General features: G+C 42.5%; 2 protein-coding genes across 4 annotated transcripts in view; both read right to left on the minus strand.

The window, feature by feature from the left end:
• Positions 1-7,120, minus strand: part of LOC115177671 (vascular cell adhesion protein 1-like) — a 45,484-nt gene extending 38,364 nt beyond the window's left edge. The window contains exons 1-3 of one of the 3 annotated variants that reach the window (XM_029738620.1): positions 6,955-7,118; positions 5,477-5,645; positions 5,189-5,268 (exon numbers count right to left, since the gene is read on the minus strand). In XM_029738620.1, the coding sequence (XP_029594480.1) occupies positions 5,189-5,268; positions 5,477-5,553 (157 nt within the window). In that variant the 5' untranslated portion in view covers positions 5,554-5,645; positions 6,955-7,118. Of the gene's footprint in view, positions 1-5,188; positions 5,269-5,476; positions 5,646-6,911 lie in introns of all 3 variants that reach the window. The other 2 variants (XM_029738618.1, XM_029738619.1) reach the window with 2 other exon arrangements.
• On the minus strand, positions 1,076-22,926 carry LOC115177683 (vascular cell adhesion protein 1-like). The gene is made up of 7 exons (XM_029738632.1): positions 22,594-22,926; positions 20,908-21,076; positions 19,722-19,801; positions 19,275-19,622; positions 18,688-18,954; positions 16,847-16,951; positions 1,076-1,980 (listed from the first exon to the last, which is right to left on the minus strand). The coding sequence occupies exons 1-6, from the start codon at positions 22,649-22,651 to the stop codon at positions 16,881-16,883; spliced, it is 993 nt and encodes a 330-aa protein (XP_029594492.1). The 5' UTR covers positions 22,652-22,926; the 3' UTR covers positions 1,076-1,980; positions 16,847-16,880.
• Between the last annotated feature and the right edge of the window lie 226 nt (positions 22,927-23,152).

A 23,152-nucleotide genomic window follows, 5' to 3' on the forward strand; every position in this document is an offset into this window, starting at 1 on the left:
AAAAAGCAGAAGATGGTAAATAACATCAATCGCAATGGTTAGCCTATGCAAATGAATAGGAATACATTTAGCCTAATTGGTAAAAACATATGACGTGGGGGGAAAATCGGGATCCTAGTCAGGCTTTTGTTTGTCAATTCATGTGTATCAAATCTGTTGGCAATTGTGGGCTAAATCAATGACAAGCAGCTTAAATGTTCAGGCTTCATCATGGTCTGTGATCAAAACAGGCTGGGGTGTTTTCGGTTCCGTTTAGTGAGTGACAACGCAACTGCACTGAAATGCATAGCCTGATTCAATGGGATTCTGCTGAATAATACATGTTTTTATCTGTTAAACTGTTTGGTTGATGCATAGATCCATACCTATTCTAACTTTTTATTATTTTGCATTAGGCATAGCTCTACATTGCAGAGCATTTAATAAACCAACCACATTTCCTGTGATGTTTAGGATGCGCAAGACCTTCGATAGGCTAGTAGACTGCGGAAATAATCGTGGAGATAGATCGCTTATAAAATCTGGACCGTTGCTTTTCCTATAGCTAAGCAAACAAGTGGTAGCATATGCTTTTTGGACATCTCTATAACAAGGCCTATATCCTCACATACCCCCTCAATTCGAACCCTGCTTTTAACAAAAACACATCACAGAAATGTATAGACGAAGGATTGTGTCTGTTAATCCGGTAAACTGGGAAGTGGGGGGGAACGAGGTCAAATCATGACATCAGTAATATTCAGGTCGGAGAACGATGCCGTTGATTCCGAGATGGGATGAGCGCGTTTCTTTCATAGTTCCCAGTTGTCCGACTGAAGTCGGAAGTCAGAAATGAAAGGTGTCCAGGTGAGTCCAATGATGCGCTGCTGCGCGTGATGGTGACCGGTGATGAAGCGCAGGTGCGCGTAATGATGGCGACAGGTGTGCATGATGAAGGCAGTCTGGAGCCTCGAGCAGAGAGGGAGAGCGGGAGCAGGCGTGACAGTAGGTGTTTATACACATATACAGTATTTGTGTATGTATTTTTTTATATACAGTATGAGTCATCGTTTAAAATCAAAATATTTGCAAAGTATTAAAAACGTTGTTATTTATTCAAACTGATACAATACTCAGATAATAAAAAAGAGACAAAAAACTAAACAAAAAGTCCTCACCATAATCAGACATTGTAATTTGTATATGAACAAAGTAAATTGTAAATTGTATTTGATCTGACTCCATAAGATAATAAGGAAATGTAGAATGAAGTAATGAATGGGCATCAAGAATGGTCTGAGATCGTGAAATCAAATGCAAGTAATAACGTTGTCAAATGAATGAACTCCATTATATGTATAAGGCAAAATTATAAAGGTACAAGGTAATACGATCAAAGTATTGTTGTCATGGTAATCAATCAAAGCTGCACTATGCAGAAATCACTCAGCAAAAAAACGAAACTTAAGAAAGGGGAGCATAGAAATACCGCATGTAGAACAGATCTACCGCTTCTTAGACTTGCTTTCAATGAGAATGACATATCTATAACTCACATTTCTATGTGGATATGGTCAGGTCGCCAACTCGCTGCCTCTCTCCAGCACTCGACATTGCCGGTCTAATAACCATCAGCCCTGTCAACCATCATTACACCATCTCCCCATCATTACCCACACCTGCTCACCACCATTACCCACACCTTCTCCCCATCATTACCCACACCCGCTCCCCATCATTACCCACACCTGGACTTCATCATCATCTTGACTACCTTCCCTTCATGTAGCCCTCAGTAGCTTCAGTCATCAGGCAGTAGAGGTTTGTTTTCATGTTCAGTACTCATCCCCTGTTTTGTTCATTTAACTAGCATCATCGTTATCAAACTGTCCTTCTGCACCTGCTTCCTGACTCTCTACATATGCCTGACAATTATAAATCAATAGTTAGCAGAAAGTGGACAGACAGCCACAGTGGGAGGGGGTTGGAAAATAATCACATGTATTCAGCCAATCAGTGGGTTCAGGAAGTGGTCTTACAGCCAATGAATGAGCTGGAGGAGAAACACCGCCACCATGGCACTTCCAGCAGCCTGACAGGAACATGCTGAGGAGGGAAACAGATGTTTAGGCTGTGATTACACAGGCAGCACAATTATGATCTTTTGCCAATATTTGGCATGTTTGATACAGTGCATTCGGAAAATATTCAGACCCCTTCACATTTCCACATTTTGTTATGTTACAGGCTTATTCTAAAATGGATTACATTTTTTTTAAATCCTCATCAATCTACACACAATACCCCATAATGACAAAGCGAAAACTGGCTTTTAGAAATGCTTGCAATTTTTTTTTTTTAAAGCATTCAGACCCTTTGCTAAGAGACTCAAAATTGAGCTCAGGTGCATCCTGTTTCCATTGATCATCCTTCAGATGTTTCTGCAACTTGATTGGAGTCCACCTGTGGTAAATTCAATTGATTGGACATGATTTGGAAAGGCACACACCTTTCTACATAAGGTCCCACAGTTGATAGTGAATGTCAGAGCAAAAACCAAGCTGAGGTCGAACGAATTGTCCATAGATCTCCGAGACGTGATTGTGTCGAGGCACAGATCTGGGGAAGGGTACCAAAACATTTCTGCAGCATTGAAGGTCCCCAAGAACACAGTGGCCTCCCATCATTCTTAAATGGAAGAAGATTGGAACCACCAAGACTCAACCTAGAGCTGTTCCAATCGGAGAAGAAGGGCATTGGTCAGGGAGGTGACCAAGAAGCTGATGGTCACTCTGACAGAGCTCCAGAGTTCCTCTGTCCAAAGGTCAACCATCTCTGCAGCGCTCCACCAATCAGGCCTTTATGGTAGTGCCAGATGGACTTTTACTCCTCAGTAAAAGTCACATGACATCCCACTTGGTGTTTGCCAAACGGCACCCAAATGAATCTCAGACCATGAGAAAAAAGATTCTCTGATCTGAAGAAACCAAGATTGAACTCTTTGGCCTGAATGCCAAGCGTCACGTCTGGAGGAAACCTTGCACCATCCCTAAGGTGAAGTATGGTGGTGGCAGGAATGTTTTTCAGCAGCAGGAACTGGGAGTCTAGTCAGGATCGAGGTAAAGATGAACGGAGCAAAGTACAGAGAGATCCTTGATGAAAGCCTGCTCCAGGACGCTCAGGACCTCAGACTGGGGCAAAGGTTCGCCTTCCAACAGGACTACGACACTAAGCACAAGGCCAAGACAACGCAGGAGTGGATTTGGAAAAAGTTTCTGAATATCCTTGAATGGCCCAGCCACAGCCCGGGCTTGAACCAGATTAAACATCTCTGGAGAGATCTGAAAATAGCTGTGCAGCTACGCTCCCCATCCAACCTGATAGAACTTGACAGGATCTGCAGAGAAGAATGGGAGAAACTCCCCAAATACACGTGAGCCAAGTTTGTACCGTCATACCAAAGAAGACTCGAGGCTGTAATCACTGCCAAAGGTGCTTTAACAAAGTCCTGAGTAAAGGGTCTGAATACTTATGAAAATGTGATCAGTTTTTTATTAGAAATGTTTTTGCAAAAGAATACCAAAACCTGTTTTGCTTTGTCATTATGGGGTATTGTGTTGAGATTGATGAGGGGGAAAAAATGATTTAATCCATTTTAGAATAAGTCTGTTAAGTAACAAAATGTTGAAAAAGTGAAGGCGTCTGAATACTTTCCGAATGCACTGTATATTATTTAGTATACGTACAGACAACATTAAATTGATCAGCTCAGTTCAGCCTAAATTCAACACACCTGGTCTTCCAGGTGGGTTTAAATCAAAAACATGAAGTGCCTGTGGCCCTCCAGAACCAGGGTTGCCAGTTACACTTTATTTGGATAATCCAGTTGGTCATAATATCAACAAACTATCCATTGATAAGCAGAAGCTTACTACATTTACGGTTAAGGTTATGTTTAGGGTTAAGTTTAGGGTCAAGATAAGGGTTAAGGTGAGGGTTAAGGTGAGGGTTAGGGTTAGTAGATAGTCTGTAGAGCATCTACAGATGGATAAAGTGTTACTGGGTTGCCTACCCCTGCCCTATATAGTGCACTACGTTTGACCATATGGGGAATAGGGTGCCATTAGGGATGTATCTCAGGGTAAAGTAGTGCACTATGTAGGGAATAGGGTGCCATTTGGGATGCATCCTTCCAGGAGTTTATAATGTCTCTGGTAATGTTACATTCAAGTAGTGTTCAGTCAGATTCTCAGATGTCTATCCCTCCCCCTGCCCTCTCTCCCTCCCCCTGCCCTCTCACCCTCCCCCTGCCCTCTCTCCCTCCCTCCCTCTGCCCTCTCTCCATCCCCCTGCCCTCTCTCCCTCCCTCTGCCCTCTCTCCCTCCCTCTGCCCTCTCTCCCTCCCTCTGCCCTCTCTCCCTCCCTCTGCCCTCTCTCCCTCCCTCTGCCCTCTCTCCCCTCCGTCCAATCGTTCTGTTTTCCTCCCCCCAATATTTCACACCAGCCCACTCTGGCCTCTCACCCCCAGTCTTTTCTCACACACACACACACACACACACACACACACACACACACACACACACACACACACACACACACACACACACACACACACACACACACACAGAGAGAGCAGGGAGAGACCGAGAGAGCAGAGAGAGCAGAAAGACCAAGAGAGCAGAGACCGAGAGTAAAGGAGAACAGTGCAGACAGACATCACCAGTCGAGTCACAGAGAAACAGATGGACTCACAGTGCACGGCGAGGTTGAAGGGCTCTGATACCACTTCAGGAGGAGGTTGGGGTCCCAGTTCTCCCAGTCCTAACAGGGCTGAACACCAGAGCTGGGCCCCATCATCACCTCTACTGGGGGACCACAGCAGGGGATATTCCCCACTAATAGGTTTCTTGGTGGTCTGCCTTGGTACATCTGGTGCATATAACAATGTCTTTGTCTTTCTACCGATGGCAGAGGCTTTGTAGAAGAACACATTGAGACTGTTAACTGGAGCGACCTTCTGGATGAGACACTTAAACTCGTACTCTTTCCCCTCAACCATCGGACCTGAGGGGCCTGTCATGGACACACTGTCTGGAAGCTCTGTGGAGGAATGGAAACACACACACACACAAAGTGATTTAACAGTGCAGAGCCATACTAAGAATACATTCAGAAACTCCAGAGAAGATAAGAGAGAGACGTCACTCACTATAAACTGTGATGTTCAGCTGTTTCAGACACTGGCCTCCTTCTGTGTAGCATGTTGGTTTGATATTCCAGTCAGTCACACTGTCAAATCACATTACATTTTATTTAAAGCAGCAATCCTTAGTTGAAACAATAACCAACTTTATTTAAATTGCATTTAAAATAGCAAATAAAGGCAATATCACAGTTTAAGTTCAAACATCAACAAAGTAGCCAGCTGCCACTGTTTGCCACTTTAAAGGCTAAAAAGGTGGGTTTTAAAAGTCTCAGCTGTGTCTGCCCCTCTTACCTGTCCACCCTCCAGTTTAGGGACTTCACCTCCTTGTCTGTTAGATCCGTCCCTCCCTGGGTGGCTTCCCAGCCCATTTGTACAGGGGTATCTGAGCTGCAATTAGAGGAGGCTGGGTCTCCATACTTCACCACCAGCCTGGCAGGACTGATCACCAGGCACTCAGCATCTGGAAGACCAAGGTCAAGTTAAAACTTTATTGTTCTGTTATTGTTGATTTTATTGTTCAAACCAAACAGGACAATATTATTGTCTAATGTTTATCTATCTGAATGTTAATCAACTACATGTTACACTCCATAACCCAGAAATATCCACACACACAAGGAGGAAGAACATACACACACACACACACACACACACACACACACACACACACACACAGACAGAACCTGTTGAAGCAACCCCTCCCTAGTATTCACCAATTATACCATGTCAAATGAGTGACTAGTTTAACTCTAGGAAGGAAGGAAGGAAGGAAGGAAGGAAGGAAGGAAGGAAGGAAGGAAGGAAGGAAGGAAGGAAGGAAGGAAGGAAGGAAGATGCATTCCTACAGAATTTGAAAGGAGGGAGAAGGGCGTAGAGGCCAGATCAACTCAGAACCTTTTGACTCCAAATTATATTCTATTTCACTCTGTACCACGTAACACACAGGCTTTCCAATTTTTTCATTTAAAATAGTAAATACATAAAGTACTAAAATATTAGATCGAAACAGAAAAAAAATACTTAGGCACATTTATCACAACATTGTACTAGAACAGAAGTCTAATTTACCAAGCACCTGTATCACAACATTGTACTAGACCAGAAGTCTAATTTACCAAGCACCTGTATCACAACATTGTACTAGACCAGAAGTCTAATTTACCAAGCACCTGTATCACAACATTGTACTAGACCAGAAGTCTAATTTACCAAGCACCTGTATCACAACATTGTACTAGACCAGAAGTCTAATTTACCAAGCACCTGTATCACAACGTTGTACTAGAACAGAAGTCTAATTTACCAAGCACCTGTATCACAACATTGTACTAGACCAGAAGTCTAATTTACCAAGCACCTGTATCACAACATTGTACTAGACCAGAAGTCTAATTTACCAAGCACCTGTATCACAACGTTGTACTAGACCAGAAGTCTAATTTACCAAGCACCTGTATCACAACATTGTACTAGACCAGAAGTCTAATTTACCAAGCACCTGTATCACAACATTGTACTAGAACAGAAGTCTAATTTACCAAGCACCTGTATCACAACGTTGTACTAGAACAGAAGTCTAATTTACCAAGCACCTGTATCACAACATTGTACTAGACCAGAAGTCTAATTTACCAAGCACCTGTATCACAACATTGTACTAGACCAGAAGTCTAATTTACCAAGCACATGTATCACAACATTGTACTAGACCAGAAGTATAATTTACCGGTTTTGTCACAATACAGAGACAATAATGAAACAAGTATTACAATCTCCATTCCCTGTAATAATTCCTGAGAGTCCCTCAGTGAAGGACACTGTATTCTGTTAGGCGAGCGGCAGACGCTGTTTCTTCTCCGGTGACCGTTGAAAGTGGAAGTATTATTTACTGGAAAACCATTAACGACCCTTCCTTCTCCTCTTATCTCTCTCTCTCTCACACACAGTGTTCTATCACTCCCTCTTCTCCTTCTCTAGGGGCAGTGAGAGGATGATGGGGAAAGGATGGAGGGAGGGGTCGGGGAGGAGTTCTGGTTCCAAATAAGGACATGACAGTAGGCTTTATTAGTGTGTTTAGGTTTGGGGGTTACAACGGGATTCTGTTTTTTTCTTTCTAACAGAAACAGAACTCCCTCTGTAAACCCCATTGTCTCACGTCTGCACTGATCTGTGTGATAACTCGCAAAACACTCAGTATTTATGAAAATCGAAATGTGCACGAAAATGAGCAACCTAGTCAGTATCTGTTTGCTGCATACTGGCTGAACTGGTCTTAAATCAATCCATATATGAAACGAAAGGGATGCAAACAACGCCAGTTGTAGCTAGTCTAGTGAAATTCTAGCTAACAGCACGAATACGTTTTCATGATAAGGCAGTTTCTGTTCTGTCGTGATAAGCGCGGTGAGTTCTGCAGCACAGCTGACTGTTTCTAGCTGCGACGTCATCACGTCGGCCGACTGTTACAACGTCACCGGCTGTCAGAATCAGATACATGCTGATTGCTTACAACAGTCCCATCACCAACCAGCTACCGCAATGGTCATTCGTTCAAACAAGCTAACACAAAGCTGCTAGCTGGAGAAAGTTTACTCTGCTGATCAAGCAAGGTTTACCATAGTAGCCGTGTTTCTAGTGGTCAGCCTGAGTAGCCATTACATACTGTAGCGACCCGCACAGACAGTTGTGGGTTATGTGTTAGGCTATTAGTGGGTTGTGTCTTACTTACCAGTGTTCGCGGGGTCATGCCAATCAACCTGCTATCTGCCAATCACGGGAATGCCTGGAATGTTCAGATACCGGGCAGCCTGGTGGTTGGCGGAGTGGCGTGGAGGGGGTTGGGCAGGGGGATGGAGCATTGGAAGTTAAGACCTTAAGACCGGGTTTTAGCCATTGTTCTCTCTCTTACGTCTGGGCTTCACAAGTGAAGGTCACGGTTGGTTTGTAGTGTACCTTTCATTTATTTGGCGTGGGCTACGGCCAAACAGTAGCCTGTGTTAAGTTGTGTTAATAAACCGTCCATTTCGTTAACTCCATCCTCTGTCTGGACAATTGTTCCTTCGTGGTCTAGTCAGGTCATTACGTACCTTTGGGGAAAGGCAGTAAGTGGATACCCATTCAACCGAAATGTGTTTTTCCTCTGAATCAGGGGCTGCCTTTATCCATTTCATTTCATCGGCGCCCGGGGAGTAGGTGCTGTTGGGGGACAAAATGCCTAGCTCAAGGGTAGAACAGTAGATATTTTTCACCTTGTCGGCTCAGGAATTCGAACCAACCACCTTTCCGTTACTGTCCCAACGCTCTTAACAGCTGAGCTACCAGCTAGTCATGTCGTTGATGAGATGCGGTGCGTTCTCTGTGCCCAGGAAATATCACATTTTATTTAGTATAAAATGTGTATTTCAAAAGGCTTTAAATACAAGGTCAGGTGTCCATTATCTTAAACGCAAAAATATGGATCTTGAAAGGGAAATGATATGCATTTAAAAAATATGTTTTTGTGGATGTAGGAGTTTTATATCGCCGGGTGTTATTCATCAACTTCCACGAGAAATATAAGCCTTAAAATAATAATATATTTAAAGTCTCTCTTCATTTTATATTTCTCGTTAAATTTTCTCTCATCAATGACGTTTTATTTTCATGATTATTGTATTTATTATTTATTTTAACATTTTCCGTGTCCCTGATATCACTTCCCACTCTGTTAGTTTGTTGTTATTCTCTATTTAAGAAAACAACCCCTTCTTACAATGACACCACATTCAGGAAGTGTCATCATTTCTGTGGTGGGAAAACAACGGTGCAACGCCACATACATATAAACACTGTTTGATCTATTTTCCATGTTGTTACTCACAAACTTCCACCCGGTTATGCAAAATTAACCAAATGTTTTAATGTTAAAATATGTTTGATAGAGAAGTTAAAATCCAGTTCAAGTGTCTCATTTTGGCTCCAAATTTCCACCCTGTTAGGATTATGCACCTAATAGATTGGACAATGCACCCAAGCTTGCATCTGAGCTTGACTAACATGTTTTTATTACTCTGAACATGCGGTACATCTAAACGGCTTGCATTGAGCGGTAGCCCTGATTCGCACGGACACAAGTACCTCTTCTCTGCCTCTGTGAAGCAGGATGTGAAATCTGAAACCACTTGAAGCTGTGTTGTCCCTCCTACCATTTCATTCGCTCTTCCGACTGTCCATCAAGTCCTGGCGGAACCCTACGTCACAGCTACTGACAAAGCACATTTTCGATTCCGCTGGTTTGAGCAGTTATGCAGCGTTCAAAACAACTGGGAAAATACGATCTGAAAGAGGCCAGAGTTCCCGAGTTAGAATTCCGAGTTGGATGACCTTTCAAATCGATTTTTCCCAGCCTGAGCTCGTTTTTTTTCTTCCGAGTTCCCAGTTGTTTTTAATACAGAAGTTGGAGATTTCCGAGTTCCCAGTTGCGAGCCCCCAGGTGTTTTGAACGCGGCATGAGCAACGACTTGGGAAACACAGATTCAGCTTGATCACCAAATTAATTGGGAAATAAATAAAATCCTCAACAGCTAGCTACACATCAATTTTAGTTTCACTGTCTGATCATTAAAAAAACGAGCCCACTAATTGTTATTTTGACCTTACCACAAACTCCGATTTCTGAGCTCTCATCTGAGTGTGCCAGAGCGCAAAATAACTGATGAATTTACTAACGCTCAACACCGGTTGAATATGACCGGTGTCAGTAAACCTCGGCAAAAAAAAGCGTAATTAAATTGTTGTTAGCAGCACAGTTACAGTCACTAACGCTTTAGATAACATGAAAACAGCCTAACCAGCTCTGCTAAGGCGAGTAAAATGGGCAGTGAGGTGTTCCCTCATTTGTGTCTGGAAGTAGCTAGCCAACGTTAGCCAGTTAGCTTGTGTACTTGACCGCGGTTGTGAGGTCAGAATGCTCGGATCAACCCTACTCCTCTGCCAGTGTGCACTCTGAGAGCGAAACTCTCAGAATTGATGAAATTACAATCTGCTCTGAATTTTAAGAACTGCCCAGAACGCAGTCTGAGGCAACACTGGAAACAATTTACGAAACACACCCATTATGTCAGCTGACATATAATAATCAGGGTGGTTCGAGCCCTGAATGCTGATTGGTTGACAGCCGTAGTATATCAGACCATATACCAGTGTATAACAAAACATTTATATTTATTTCTCTAATTACGTTGGTAACTAGTTTATAATAGCAATAAGGCACCTCCGGGGTTTGTGATATATGTAAAAAAATTCTAGATCACCTGTACTCCACACAGAGAGACACGTACAAAGCTCTCCCTCGCCCTCCATTTGGTAAATCCGACCACAACTCTATCCTCCTGATCCCTGCTTACAAGCAAAAATTTAAGTAAGAAGCACCAGTGACTCGGTCTGTAAAAAAGTGGTCAGATGAAGCAGATGCTGTATGTTTGACTGTATGTTTGTTTTACTCCATGTGTAACTCTGTGTTGTTGTATGTATCGAACTGCTTTGCTTTATCTTGGCCAGGTCGCAATTGTAAATGAGAACTTGTTCTCAACTTGCCTACCTGGTTAAATAAAGGTGAAATAAAAATGCTAAACTACAGGACTGTTTTGCTATCACGGACTGGAACATGTCCCGGGATTCTTCCGATGGCATTGAGGAATACACCACATCAGTCACTAGCTTTATCAATAAGTGCATTGAGGATGCCGTCCCCACAGTCACTGTAGGTACATACATACCCCAACCAGAAGCCATGGATTACAGGCAACATTCACACTGAGCTAAAGGGTAGAGCCGCCGCTTTCAAGGTGCAGGACTCTAACCCGGAAGCTTATAAGAAATCCTGCTATGCCCTGCGACGAACCATCAAACAGGCAAAGCGTCAATACAGGGCTAAGATTGAATCGTACTACACCAGCTCCGATGCTTGTCTTATGTGGCAGGGCTTACAAACTATTACAGACTACAAAGGGAAGCACAGACGCGAGCTGCCCAGTGACACGAGCCTACCAGACGAGCTAAATTACTTCTATGCTCACTTCGAGGCAAGCAACACCGAGGCATGCATGAGAGCATCAGCTGTTCCAAACGACTGTGTGATCATGCTCTCCCTAGCCGACGTGAGTAAGATCTTTAAACAGGTCAACATACACAAGGCTGCGGGGCCAGATGGATTACCAGGATGTGTGCTCCGGGCATGTGCTGACCAACTGGTAGGTGTCTTCACTGACATTTTTTCTTCACTGACAATGTCCCTGATTGAATCTGTAATACCAACATGTTTCAAGCAGACCACCATAGTCCCTGTGCCCAAGAACACAAAGGCAACCTGCCTAAATGACTATAGACCCGTAGCACTCACGTCCGCAGCCATGAAGTGCTTTGAAAGGCTGGTAATGGCTCACATCAACACCATTATACCAGAAACCCTAGACCCACTCCAATTTGCATACAGCCCAAACAGATCCACAGATGATGCAATCTCTATTGCACTCCACACTGCCCTTTCCCACCTGGACAAAAGGTACACCTATGTGAGAATGCTGTTCATTGACTACAGCTCAGCGTTCAACACCATAGTGCCCTCAAAGCTCATCACTAAGCTAAGGACCCTGGGACTAAACACCTCCCTCTGCAACTGGATTCTGGTCTTCCTGACGGGCCGCGCCCAGGTGGTGAGGGTAGGTAGCAACACGTCTGCCATGCTGATCCTCAACACTGGAGCCACCCAGGGGTGCGTGCACCGTCCCCCCCGTACTCCCTGTTCATCCACGACTGCATGGCCAGGCACGACTCCAACACCATCATTAAGTTTGCAGACGACACAACAGTGGTAGGCCTGATCACCGACAAAGACGAGACAGCCTATAGGGAGGAGGTCAGAGACCTGACCAGGTGGTGCCAGGACAACAACCTCTCCCTCAACATAACCAAGACTAAGGAGATGATTGTGGACTACAGGAAAAGGAGGACCGAGCACGCCCCCATTCTCATCGACGGGGCTGTAGTGGAGCAGGTTGAGAGCTTCAGGTTCCTTGGTGTCCACATCACCAACAAACTAGAATGGTCCAAACACACCAAGACAGTCGTGAAGAGGGAACAACAAAGCCTATTCCCCCTCAGGAAACTAAAAAGATTTGGCATGGGTCCTCAGATCCTCAAAAGGTTCTACAGCAGCACCATCGAGAGCATCCTGACTGGTTGCATCACTGCCTGGTATGGCAATAGCTCGGCCTCCGACTGCAAGGCACTACAGAGGGTAGTGCGTACGGTCCAGTACATCACTGGGGCTAAGCTGCCTGCCAGGACCTCTACACCAGGCGGTGTCAGAGGAAGGCCCTAAAAATTGTCAAGGACCCCAGCCACCCCAGTCATAGACTGCTCTCTCTACTACCGCATGGCAAGCAGTACTGGAGTGCCAAGTCTAGGACAAAAAGGCTTCTCAACAGTTTTTACCCCCAAGCCATAAGACTCCTGAACAGGTAATCAAATGGCTACCCGGACGATTTGCATTGTGTGCCCCCCCCCCAACCCCTCTTTTACGCTGCTGCTACTCTCTGTTTATCATATATGCATAGTCACTTTAACTATACATTCATGTACATACTACCTCAATTGGCCCGACAAACCAGTGCCCCCGCACATTGGCTAACCGGGGTATCTGTTTTGTGTCCCACCCACCACCTGCCAACCCCTCTTTTACGCTACTGTTACTCTCTGTTCATCATATATGCATAGTCACTTTAACCATATCTACATGTACATACTACCTCAATCAGCCTGACTAACCGGTGCCTGTATGTAGCCTTGCTACAGTTATAGCCTCTCTACTGTATATAGCCTGTCTTTTTACTGTTGTTTTATTTCTTTTCCTACCTATTGTTCAACTAACACCTTTTTTGCACTGTTGGTTAGAGCCTGTAAGTAAGAATTTCACTGTAAGGTTGCACATGGCAAATATTTTTATATATATATATATATATATATATATATATATATATATATATATATATATATATATATATAATTTGTATTAATTTTTTTTACATTTACTGAGCACCCTTGTTTATGGCCCTCTGGTGATTAATAATTACATTGGGGGTTAACGTTGGGCCAGTAACCGAAAGGTTGCTGGATCGAATCCTCGAGCGGACAAGGTAAAAATCTGTCGTTCTGCCCCTGAACAAGGCAGTTAACTCACTGTTCCCCGGTAGGCCGTCATTGTAACTAAGAATATGTTCTTAACTGACTTGCCTAGTTAAATAAAGTGATAACTCAGAGGAGGGGAGAGTTACTGACTACCCTTGGCCGTTTTACTGAGCACCCTTGGCCGTTTTAATGAGCACCCTTGGCTTTAGTACTGAGCACCCTTGGCTTTAGTACTGAGCACCCTTGGCTTTGGTACTGAGCACCCTTGGCTTTGGTACTGACCACCCTTGGCTTTGGTACTGAGCACCCTTGGCTTTGGTACTGAGCACCCTTGGCTTTAGTACTGAGCACCCTTGGCTTTGGTACTGACCACCCTTGGCTGTGTCCAAATCCTCTTGACTGGCTCCTTTTCTCTCTATAGTGCCATACCTTCCACCAGAGCACTATGGGCTAATAACACACTAAACTCCACTAACTGCATTGTGAATGTGACACAATATCACCAACTACAGGACAATAGGGTAAACTACATTATTTAAAAAAAAAAAAAACGTTTTTACATAGATTTAAAAAAAAAAAAGCTTATATTTGTCGTGTTGAAAATTGCATATCCCAACTCTCCCTGACACACCCTCTGAGAGTGAGGTCATGACCAGGGTCTGCCATTATCAACAGGCAATCCTGGAGCAATTAGTGTTAAGTGCCTTGCTCAAGGACACGTCGATTTTTCATCTTGTCGACTCGAGTATTCGAAATAGGAACATTTCAATTACTGGTCCGACGCTTTAACCACTAGGCTACCTGCCCCCCTAAATAGAAGGCAGAAGTACGAAATCCCTTAGTAGGATACATTAGTTATTCAGATCCAATAAAGAGAATAAAAAGTCAACGGTGTTTACCAGGGAATGTGTTCATGAATGTGGTGCGGGACAAAAACTCACCTGGACCCATAATTAGACTGTCATTTACATATTGACAAAGTCTAGTTCATTGTATCTGACTCCATAAGATAATAAGGAAATGTATTATTATAAGTGTTAGCTGACTAAGATCAAGAATGCTCTGAGATAGTGAAATCAAATGCAAGTAATTAAAACCCTTTAACGCCGGACGTTAGTATCTTTAAACACCTGGTAACGTGCCTGTAGCCGATCAAAACATTAAAAAACACCGTTCTCTTAGACGAGATACTAGAAATAAACAGTTTTGCCACCATTTAGTGGCCGATCTTTGTAATTACCAGACCAGAAATCGTCCGTCTAAATTGAACGCCTTTGCAGGTTGTCAACAAGGCAGTTCTGCTTCTCCGAAACAGCCTCGTACGTGGTCAAAAAGGTGTTTTGAAATTCAATGCATGCAAAATGCTCATTAGATGTCCAGAGATACCTGGTTAAATTTTCTAAGAAAAATATACACTTTTGGCGAAGCATAGCCACTCAAAATTCATGTCGCTTATATTTAACACCAGGTGTTAAGTGATGCAAAACACACATTTTATGATTAAGCAATAAGGCACGAGGGTGTGTGGTATATGGACAATATACCACTGCTAAGGGCTGTTCTTAAGCATGACCCAACGCAGAGTGCCTGGATAAAATCAAATGTTATTTGTCACATGCGCCGAATACAACAGGTATATAGACTTACAGTGAAATGCTTACTTACAAGCCCTTAACCAACAATGCCTTTTTAAGAAAAATAAGTGCTAAGAAAATATTTACTAAAATAAACTGAAGTAAAATGTTTTTTAAAACATTTAAATAAATAAAAGAAGGAAATAGAACACAGCCCGTAGCCGTGGTGTATTGGCCATATATCACAAACCCTGAGGTGCTTTATTACTATTATAAACTGGTTACCAACATAATTAGCACAGTAAAAATAAATGTTTTGTCATACCTGTGGTATACGGTCTGATATACCACGGCTGTCAGCCAATCAGCAATCAGGGCTTGAACCACCCAGTTTATAATGCTTTATATACAATAACATCGCAACACTAATAAAAATATTATTTCATAACAAATGTGTTTTCCGAATTGTATGGTTTACTACAGTTAACATATAATGCCAAGCATCCCCTTTTAACTGTGAATCTCCCTCATTTATTTTGCGGACGGAACACACAAATGAGCATAATTGTAGCCTAAGACTTACCTACCAGTACATAGTTGATGATACGATTCAAAATGTCGAAAAAGGGTGCAGTGTGACAGCATTTTATTGTAAAGGATGACGCCAAAAAAGTGGAATGGAAACTCTTCAAACAGCGGCCTGCTTATCATAGATTGACAACGAATATGACACACCACTTGAAAACAGTTAGTTGGCCTACTTTGTTTTAATAGTTGCATGCTAAAACATTGACAGGTTTTACATGCTTGACACAGAGACGTGACAAACAGAGACGGGACAAACAGAGACGTGACAAACAGAGACGTGACAAACAGAGACGGGACACACAGAGACGGGACAAACAGAGACGTGACAAACAGAGACGGGACAAACAGAGACGGGACAAACAGAGACGGGACAGACAGAGACGGGACAGACAGAGACGGGACAGACAGAGACGGGACAGACAGAGACGGGACAGACAGAGACGGGACAGACAGAGACGGGACAAACAGAGAAAAGTTATAATTTAATACAGTTTAAATGTTTACAAATTAGATGCGCTGAAATGAAAACAACTGCCTAAAATGAACACTCGGATTAGAATGATATCATGTCTGATCTCGCAAACAATGTAAAGTACGTTAAGTCGGTGTAATCTAGAGTCAAAGATGTCCTGCTATTGACACACTAGTGCAGAAAAAATCCTCACCTGGACCAACGCCATTTGTATATTAACAAAGTCTAGTTCATTGTATTTTATCTGACACCATAACTTAATAAGGAAATGTGAAATTAAGTATTATGTGTCATAGCTGACTAAGATCACAAATGGTCAGAGATAGTGAAATAAAATGCAGGCAATACAATTTGTAAAATGAATTAAATCCATGTATATATATATATATATATATATATATATATATATATATATATATATATATACACACACACATACACACACATATACAGTATCAATCGAAAGTTTCGACACACCTACTATTCAAGGGTATTTCTTTATTTTTACTATTTTCTACATTGTAGAATAATAGTGAAGACATTAAAACTATGAAATAACACATATGGAATCATGTAGTAACCAAAAAAGTGTTAAACAAATGAAAATATATTTTAGATTCTTCAAAGTAGCCACCCTTTGTCTTGATGAGAGCTGTGCACACTATCTACAATGTAGAAAATAGTACAAAATAGTACAAATAAAGGCAAAATATATAAGGCAAAATCATAAAGTTACAAGGTAATATTATCAAAGTATTGTAGGCATGGTTATCGATCAATCAATCAATAAAATAATGAATCAATAGTTAGAAGAAAGTGGACAGACAGCCCCCACTCAAAGTTGTAAAAAAATTATCACATGTATTCAGCCAATCAGTGGGTTCAGGAAGTGGTCTTACAGCCAATGAATCAACTGGAGGAGCAGCACAGCCACCATGGCACTTCCAGCAGCCTGACAGGAAGCTCCTGAGGAGGGAAACATACGTTTAGGCTGCGTTTACACAGGCAGCCCAATTCTGATCTTATGCCAATAATTTGGCAGGTCTGATATATATCTGATATTTTCCCCCAATGTGTAAACATAAAAAAAACGACACGAGTCCTACCTTTAGAGTTTTGATTTATACCACATTCATATGTGGATCTCAGTAATGATACAATTCCCATCCTCCATATACATGGACACTCAGATTAGATTTGTTTTACTCTGAAGTATTTTTGCACATTACCTACCATTACCAAGACAACCACCCCAAAGTTTAAAGGAATAGAGAGAGGAAATGAGCATTGCATCCTTCAGAGGCTACATCAGTGTTTAGTACTGCCCTTTCAGAGACTACATCAGTGCTAATGCTGCCCTTTCAGAGACTACATCAGTGTTTAGTGCTGCCCTTTCAGAGGCTACATCAGTGTTTAGTACTGCCCTTTCAGAGACTACATCAGTGTTAATGCTGCCCTTTCAGAGACTACATCAGTGTTAGTGCTGCCCTATCAGAGGCTACATCAGTGTTAGTGTTGCCCTTTGAGGCTACATCAGTGTTAATGCTGCCCTATCAGAGACTACATCAGTGTTAATGCTGCCCTTTCAGAGACTACATCAGTGTTAATGCTGCCCTTTCAGAGGCTAGATGGTAGCTCTCCAGCAACAGAGTTGGAGATAAAACCTACAGGATGGTAGCTTTCAAGGAACAGGGTTGGAGATAAAACCTACAGGATGGTAGCTCTCCAGGAACAGGGTTGGATATAAAACCTGCAGGACGGTAGCTCTCCAGGAACAGGGTTGGAGATAAAACCTACAGGACGGTATCTCTCCAGGAACAGGGTTGGAGATAAAACCTACAGGACGGTATCTCTCCAGGAACAGGGTTGGAGTATAAACCTACAGGACGGTAGCTCTCCAGGAACAGGGTTGGAGTATAAACCTACAGGACGGTAGCTCTCCAGGAACAGGGTTGGAGAGCCCTGCTCTATGTTAGCAGTATGTGGGGGGGAGAATTATTCACAATTCAACTATAGAATAGACACATCGTATAGTAATGAGCTGTGTCGGGTTTCAAATAACATAAACACACCTGAAATGTCAAAATCACAACGCTTGTATTGAGTAACACCAATGATTACATGAAAGTTGATATCACATTGGAGCTATGGGGCTTTTATTCGGCGTTAGTGTTTCCATGTTGGGATGCTCCTCTTCAATTCCAGAGATGAACTTTTCATGACGAGGAGAGCACAGTCACACAGGGGACAATTTTTAATGATACAAGGAGAGCGCGGTCACATAGGGGAGATGTTTCCATTGTACGAGGAGAGCAAGGTCACACGGGAGAGGTTTTCATGACGAGGAGAGCACGGTCACACAGGGGAGATGTTTCCATTGTACGAGGAGAGCAAGGTCACACAGGGGGGGTTTTCATGACGAGGAGAGCATGGTCACACAGGGGAGGTTTTCATGACGAGGAGAGCATGGTCACACAGGGGAGAGGTTTTCATTATACGAGGTGTGAATTCTATTGTTGAATTTAAAAAAAAATTGATCTTCTCGCCCAACGACCCCCAAACGACCCTGAACTACCCCTGAATGACCCTGAACGACCCCCGAATGACCCTGAACCAACCCCGACTGAGACCGACGGACGAATCTGTCAACCTACCTGCCAACCAAACATCCAACCAATCATCCATCCATCCATCCATCTCACCTGTGACCTTCACGTTAACAGTCCAGGTACTGTGTCCCAGGGGATTTCTGGCAATGCAGGTGTACTCTCCAGAGTGAGACTTGGCCATGTTGGTGATGGTCACTACAGATCTACCTTCTGTGGTGTTGGGGGCAGGGGCGGATTGGGGGCGCAACCAATCGTAGGAGGGGGCGGGGTTACCCTTTGCACTACATGCCAGTGATAGGGTTTCGCCCTCTGTGATGTTCATGGAGAAACGTCCAGGATTCATATTGATCAGAGGCTTGTCTAGAAGAGAGGGGGGAGAGGAGGGAGAGGGCGGGAGAGAGAGAGAGAGATAGAGAGAGAGAGATGGAGAGAGAAGGAGAGGAAGGGAGAGGGAATGAGAGTGAGAAAGAGAATGAGAGGTTGAGAGGGGGAGGGAGAGAGAACGAGAGAGAGAGCGAGAATGAGGGAGAAAGATTCATAGGAGATAGAGTAAGAGATGATAAAGAAGTTGATTAATGAGAGAATATGAAGTGAAAACAACATCAGTGAACGTCATGACTTGTCTGGTATCTAACTAACGGTTGTACTAAATGTGTGGAGACAGAACCAGATGGACTCACAGAGCACGTTGATGTTGAGGCGGTCTGATTCCATTACAGGAGGAGGTTGGGGTCCCTCTGGTCCCAGATCCAACATGGCTGAACACCACAACTGGGCCCTGTCATCATCTCTACTAGGGGTGAAGTCCAGAGTATAGATCCCATTCTCTGGTGTCTTGATGTTGTCCTTGGATTTCTGTTGTGTGTCTAATTCTGTCTGTTCACCAGTGGTATTGACTTTGTAGAAGGTCACCCTGAGTCTCTCAATAGGAGCGATGTTCTGGACAAGACACTGTAGCTGGTACTGATGCTTCTCAACCATCGGATCAGGGTACTTCCTATAGCTGATGGAAACACTGTCTGGAAGCTCTGTGGAGGAATGGAAACACACAGTGATTTAACAGTGCAGAGCCATACTAAGAATACATTCAGAAACACCAGAGAAGATAAGAGAGAGACGTCACTCACTATAAACTGTGATGTTCAGCTGTTTCTGACACTGGCCTCCTTCTGTGTAGCATATAGGTTTGATATTCCAGTCAGTCACACTGTTAAATCAAATTAAATATTTAAAGTGCATTTAAAATAAATCAATGAAAATAAAAAACAGAAGGCAATACAAGAGATTAATAAATATCTAAAATAACAATAAAACCATTCATTAAAGGCCATTGATGCTAAATAACAGTAAAACCATTCATTAAAGGCCATTGATGCTAAATAACAGTAAAACCATCCATTAAAGGCCATTGATGCTAAATAACAATAAAACCATTCATTAAAGGCCATTGATGCTAAATAACAATAAAACCATTCATTAAAGGCCATTGATGCTAAATAACAATAAAACCATTCATTAAAGGCCATTGATGCTAAATAACAGTAAAACCATTCATTAAAGGCCATTGATGCTAAATAACAGTAAAACCATCCATTGACTTCTTCGGGATCGGTGTCCCGTCCACGGGACGGTTGAGCTAACGTAGGCTAGTGTGATTAGCATGAGGTTGTAAGTAACAAGAACGTTTCCCAGGACACAGACATATCTGATATTGGCAGAAAGCTTAAATTCTTGTTAATCTAACTGCACTGTCCAATTTACAGTAGCTATTACAGTGAAAGAATACCATGCTATTGTTTGAGGAGAGTGCCCAATTTTGAACATGAAAGTTATTAATAAACAAATTAGGCACATTTGGGTAGTCTTGATACATTTTGAACAGAAATACAATTGTTCATTGGATCAGTCTAAAACGTTGCACATACACTGCTGCAATCTAGTGGCCAAAATCAAAATTGCACCTGGGCTAGAATATTACATTATGATCTTTCTCTTCCATTTCAACAATGAGGGTACAAAAATAATACAAAAGAATGGTTGTTTTTTTTCTTTCTATTATCTTTTGTGATAATCTATTGTGTTATATTCTCCTACATTACTTTCACATTTCAACAAACTTCAAAGTGTTTCCTTTTCAAATAATATCAAGAATATGCATATCCCTGCTTCAGGTCCTGAGCTACAGGCAGTTAGATTTGGGTCATTTTAGGTGTAAATTGAAAAAAAGGGGCGGATCCTTATTAAAGGCCATTGAACAGTAAATTCAAACTAAAAATGTGTTTAAAAAGTCTCAGCTGTGTTTGTCTGTCTTACCTGTCCACCCTCCAGCGTAGGAACTTCACCTCCTTGTCTGTTAGACCCGTCCCTCCCTGGGTGGCTTCCCAGCCCATCTCTACAGGGGTATCTGAGCTGCAGTTAGAGGAGGCTGGGTCTCCATACTTCACCACCAGCCTGGCAGGACTGATCACCAGGCACTCAGCATCTGGAAGACCAAGGTCAAGTTAAAACTTTATTGCTTTTCATACAAAACAGGACGATATTATTGTCTAACGTTCATGTATCTGCAAGATGAAAATAAAGAGAAGGGAGGGCCAGAAAAGTAATGTTTGGAAAAGAAGTGGTAAAGTGGTAAAAGAGATTGATGATTAGGAGACGCTGTATAAATTCGACAGTCACAAGACGGGACTTCAAATAGGGCTATGGCATGTTAAGGAACTGTAGCCTACTGTTTAGATGGGTTACATGGAAACGGAAATCTGTAGGTAGGTCTATAACTTCTCACTTAGCCTTACTATTAACTCTTGCAGAACTAAACATTTCTTGCAGTAAAATGATACACCAAATGTAGACAAAATCTTTCCCGTTTTTTTTTTGTTGCTGTCACGTCCTGACCAGTAAAGGGGTTATTTGTTATTATAGTTTGGTCAGGACGTGGCAGGACGTGTTTGTTTCATGGGGTTTGGGCTATGTATTTAGGTAGAGGGGTGTTTGGTTTATGTGGTTCGGGGTTTGTTAGTCTGTTCTATGTTAGTATATTTTCTATGTTCTATCTAGTCTTTTGTATTTCTATGTGTAGTTAATTGGGGTTGGACCTTCATTTGGAGGCAGCTGGTTATTGTTGCCTCTGATTGATGGTCCTATAATTAGGAGCTTGTTTTTCATGGGTTTTTGTGGGAGATTGTGCTTGTTTAGCTGTGTGCCTGACAAGACTGTCCAGTTCGTTTTTGTATACGTTTATTGTGTTTCCTTCTTCACCAAATAAAAAGAAGATGAGTATATATTTTCCCGCTGCGTCTTGGTCTTTACCCTATGACACCCGTGACAGTTGCGTTATTGTATTTTCTCGCCGGTCTCTAAACGTCTTCGCTCTACGAAAGAAGACAGAGAACTTTACAGTTGTCAACTAGATTGAAGCGTTCATTCTATCGATCTATTACATTATGTTGATCAAGGGTTTATTTAGTATTCTAGGTCAACATATAATGACAAAAGAGAAGCTACATTAATGTAATTATAGATTAGTTGACTAACAAATAGCCTACCAAAATGTCGGAAATTATAATGTATATCTAAATCAGGTTTTAAAAAATCCTACTCCCCCTGTCAAACATCGTTCCGCGTCTTTGACTGTAGCCTATAGTATATTTTCTATATTTGCGGGTTAGGGTTGGTTGCGGCCCTCAGACTCTCACTTTATCACATATAGTCGGGTTGCTGTGGCCGGGTTATTAGCTATTGCGGGCGGGTGCGGGTGAACAAACACCTGACCCGCGCACCACTCACACGTACACACGCATGGAATTTAGTACGTCATTGAACAAGGGTGGGAAGAATTCAACCATTCACTGTCAGTCATTAGTTATCTAAAATACTTGAAGTCAAATGCACAGTACTAAAATATATTTAAGGTAACAAAACAGAAAAATACCTAAACTATCAAACTCAACTTAATTCCGCACTTGTCACAGAGTTGTGGAATTAGACCGAAGTCTAACTTACCGATGAAGTCACAATACAGAGACAATGATGAAAGAAGTAGACCAATTACAATCTCCATTTTCCATCTAACTATCAACGAACGTCCCTCGGGGAAGTATTCCGCTATTCTGTCAGACGAGTTGAAGAAGAAATGCGCTTGCACTTCTGTTTTTCAGAAGACCGTTGAACGTGAAAGTATTCTTTACTGGAAAACACCCCAACGACCCCTCCTCTTCCTCCTCTCTCTCTCTGTCTTCTATTATCTACAGCAGTGGTATTCATAGTCGGGGTCACGAACTCGAGGGAGAACTGCAGTGCACTCGCCCAAAGCATAAATAAGAGTATAGATTGCATGGGACAATAGGAGAAGATAGAGAGCGGGGGTGGAGAGGAAGAGGCTATAGGCGGGAGGCCAGATATATCAACCAGTCAACCAACATCTGCATTGTCATACACATCATTCTATCATTGACACTGGTGCCCAACCTATCTGAGAGATAGATAACACAGAGAGAGAGACAAATAAGGACAGTAGTCTATAATCAAGTGTTGTTTAGGTTAGAGGTGTTACTTTAATCAA

This window comes from Salmo trutta, chromosome 38, assembly GCF_901001165.1.
Source record: "Salmo trutta chromosome 38, fSalTru1.1, whole genome shotgun sequence".
Taxonomy (NCBI): domain Eukaryota; kingdom Metazoa; phylum Chordata; class Actinopteri; order Salmoniformes; family Salmonidae; genus Salmo; species Salmo trutta.

Excerpts from the sequence above, each read along its gene's own strand:
- LOC115177683 (XM_029738632.1), bottom strand. The coding sequence starts at position 22,651 with ATGGAGATTGTAATTGGTCTACTTCTTTCATCATTGTCTCTGTATTGT. Across the intron at positions 21,077-22,593 it reads TCTGTATTGTGACTTCATCG|ATGCTGAGTGCCTGGTGATC; the intron begins GTAAGTTAGACT and ends TTGGTCTTCCAG. Across the intron at positions 16,952-18,687 it reads TGTTAACGTGAAGGTCACAG|GAGCTTCCTGTCAGGCTGCT; the intron begins GTGAGATGGATG and ends TTCCCTCCTCAG.